The 2215-nt window shown below is 57.9% G+C and overlaps 1 protein-coding gene across 1 annotated transcript; it reads right to left on the bottom strand.

The window, feature by feature from the left end:
* Window positions 1-201: 201 nt before the first annotated feature.
* LOC125549198 (chitinase CLP-like) lies at window positions 202-1710 on the bottom strand. Its single transcript, XM_048712665.1, has one exon. It carries the CDS (start codon window positions 1659-1661, stop codon window positions 366-368), a length of 1296 nt encoding a protein of 431 aa, XP_048568622.1. The 5' UTR covers window positions 1662-1710; the 3' UTR covers window positions 202-365.
* Between the last annotated feature and the right edge of the window lie 505 nt (window positions 1711-2215).

Genomic DNA, 2215 nt, shown 5'->3' with positions numbered 1-2215 from the left:
GGTCTCATTTTTCTGTATTTATTTCAGTCCTTTCAGCAATGTGAGTTTAGTGGGAGGAGATGTTCTCATCGATTACAAATGCATTTATGGTGACTTCGTCAATCTTAAGATTGTGTCGGCCGGCTCGGCATAGGGGGTGTGTGTGTGTTTATATGGATGAGTGTATATACATGTAGGTGATCATATGCGTTTATACTGTGCTAGAAAAAATGATTTGTGGACAAGTTTATTGTTCATATTATGTGGTGAATATAGAAATCTTACAGGTGACATGTTTTGTTTCAGAGAAAAGATCATCACTATGAAAAACCACAATGCTCATACAACCACGCAGCACACAATGGCATAAAACCACCAGCTAGGCACTAGGCAGCCATGGTAAAATTGAAGTTGCTGCACGTCGTCTGCCTGCCCCACAGCAGCGAGCTGAAACCGAGGCGCTGCTTCTCCTCGTCGAACACCAGCAGGTTGTTCTCCATCTGGAACCCTCCGATCACCGCCGCCGGCAACCCGCCATGCTTGTCCACCTCCTCCTGCTTCATCTCCACGAATGCGAGGCACGCCGTGTTGTCGTTCACCTGCACCATGGAGTTGCCGCCGAACACAGTCCAGTTCCTGCCGCCCTCCAGCATCAGGTCGATCTGCGGCACGGCGTAGCCCAGCCGCGTGGACCCCAGCTCCGTCGAGTTGTAGCACAGCTCGAACGGCGCCACCGCCGGCGTGATCCTCGCCCTCCCCGCCGTGGCCGTGTCGAACGCCTTGATGAACGCACGGTATACGTCGGGCCGGAGCGCCGTGTACGGGATCGTGGAGCACAGCCCGAGAACCAACGGCGCGCCGTACCCGTCGTCGAGCTGCAGCCGGGCCTGGTTCACGGCGATGCCCTTGTCGGCCGAGATGTAGTATCCGGGGGACTCGCCGTGCTTGCGCAGCGGCGTGTACCCTGCCAGGGTCGCGTTGACGTCCGGCCGGCCCGGCGGGAGGAGGAAGAGCGGGCCACCGCAGAAGATGGCCACGCCGGCGCCAGAGCCGGCGCTGGGGAGGCAGAGCGCGAACTTGTTACCAACTTTCTGCGTGTCCGCGACCTGCGCCGGGAGCGCGAGGCCCGAGCGCGCGAGCCCCGCGACGCCGGCCGCACCCGCCGGCAGCTTGGCCAGGAGCGAGTCCGGCGCGCAGGATGCCACGGCGGTGAACGACACCTGATACAGAGGATTCTTCCCGTCGGTGGCGTTGGCGGAGAGCGTGACGCGCGTCACGTCCCCCGACGCGGTGTCGCCGGAGACGGGGTTGTGCGGGTGCGCGGTGCACTTGCAGCGGTTGCGGCTGCGGGCGTCGGGCTCGCCGTAGCCGGTCTGCGGGCAGTTGGGCGGCTGGAACCGGTGCGCGCGCATGCAGGCGTCGCTGCTGCAGTCGAGCGTGTCATGGGAGGGCCCGTCGCACGTGGTCCAGACGATGGGGCCGGAGAGGTCGAGGACCAGCGGGCGCGTGTCCCTGAGCGGCGCGGTGTAGAGGGAGGTGGCCGCGTCCTTGGTGATCGCGGTGACCAGCGGCATGCCGCCACCGTCTCCCGCCGACACCGTGGACGCCAGCGCGCAGAGCGAGGCGGTGGCGAGGAGTAGGAGAAAGTGGAGGGGTTTAGGTTGCCGCATTTCAGCCGCCATTGTGCGAGCAGGTCAGGTTGCGAGCGAGAATGCTAGATTGCAGAGCTCATATATGGTGGTGGCGGCCGGCCGATGCAGGCATACGTGTGAGATGATGTTTGCTCGGATTCTGACTTGCCAGTCTTTTCTATGTTATCATCAACGGAAGTCATCCGGGCACGATGTCGAGGCGCCATCCAAGAATATTGCGTTGACTATAGAGGTTAGAGGATTAGAGATCGGTTGTGTCGGTGATGATTTTTCTTATGTGGTGAAGCTGGCAATGGAAGATCAGCGCGTGCATGCCCTCCACCAAGTTCTTGGTCTTATTATCATTTTTTTTAAAGAACTGTACCCCATTAATTAAAAAATCAATAGAGTTTTTTGTGTGAAATACTCAATAGAGTTTGGGATATAAATGTGGGAGGGCTGAACAGACAGCCAAATTTGACATCCACGATCTAACACTCATCGTGTCAACAACTATGAGCATGTATTGGAAAGAAAAAACTATGAGCGGGGGGCTCGTTCTAGCTTTCTAGCAGTGATAGTGGTTGTTCAGTGGTCCAAGAATC

This window comes from Triticum urartu, chromosome 3 (assembly GCF_003073215.2).
Source record: "Triticum urartu cultivar G1812 chromosome 3, Tu2.1, whole genome shotgun sequence".
Taxonomy (NCBI): domain Eukaryota; kingdom Viridiplantae; phylum Streptophyta; class Magnoliopsida; order Poales; family Poaceae; genus Triticum; species Triticum urartu.
The sequence above is the reverse complement of the archived record's forward strand: the minus strand, read 5'-3'. Positions and strand labels throughout refer to the sequence as shown.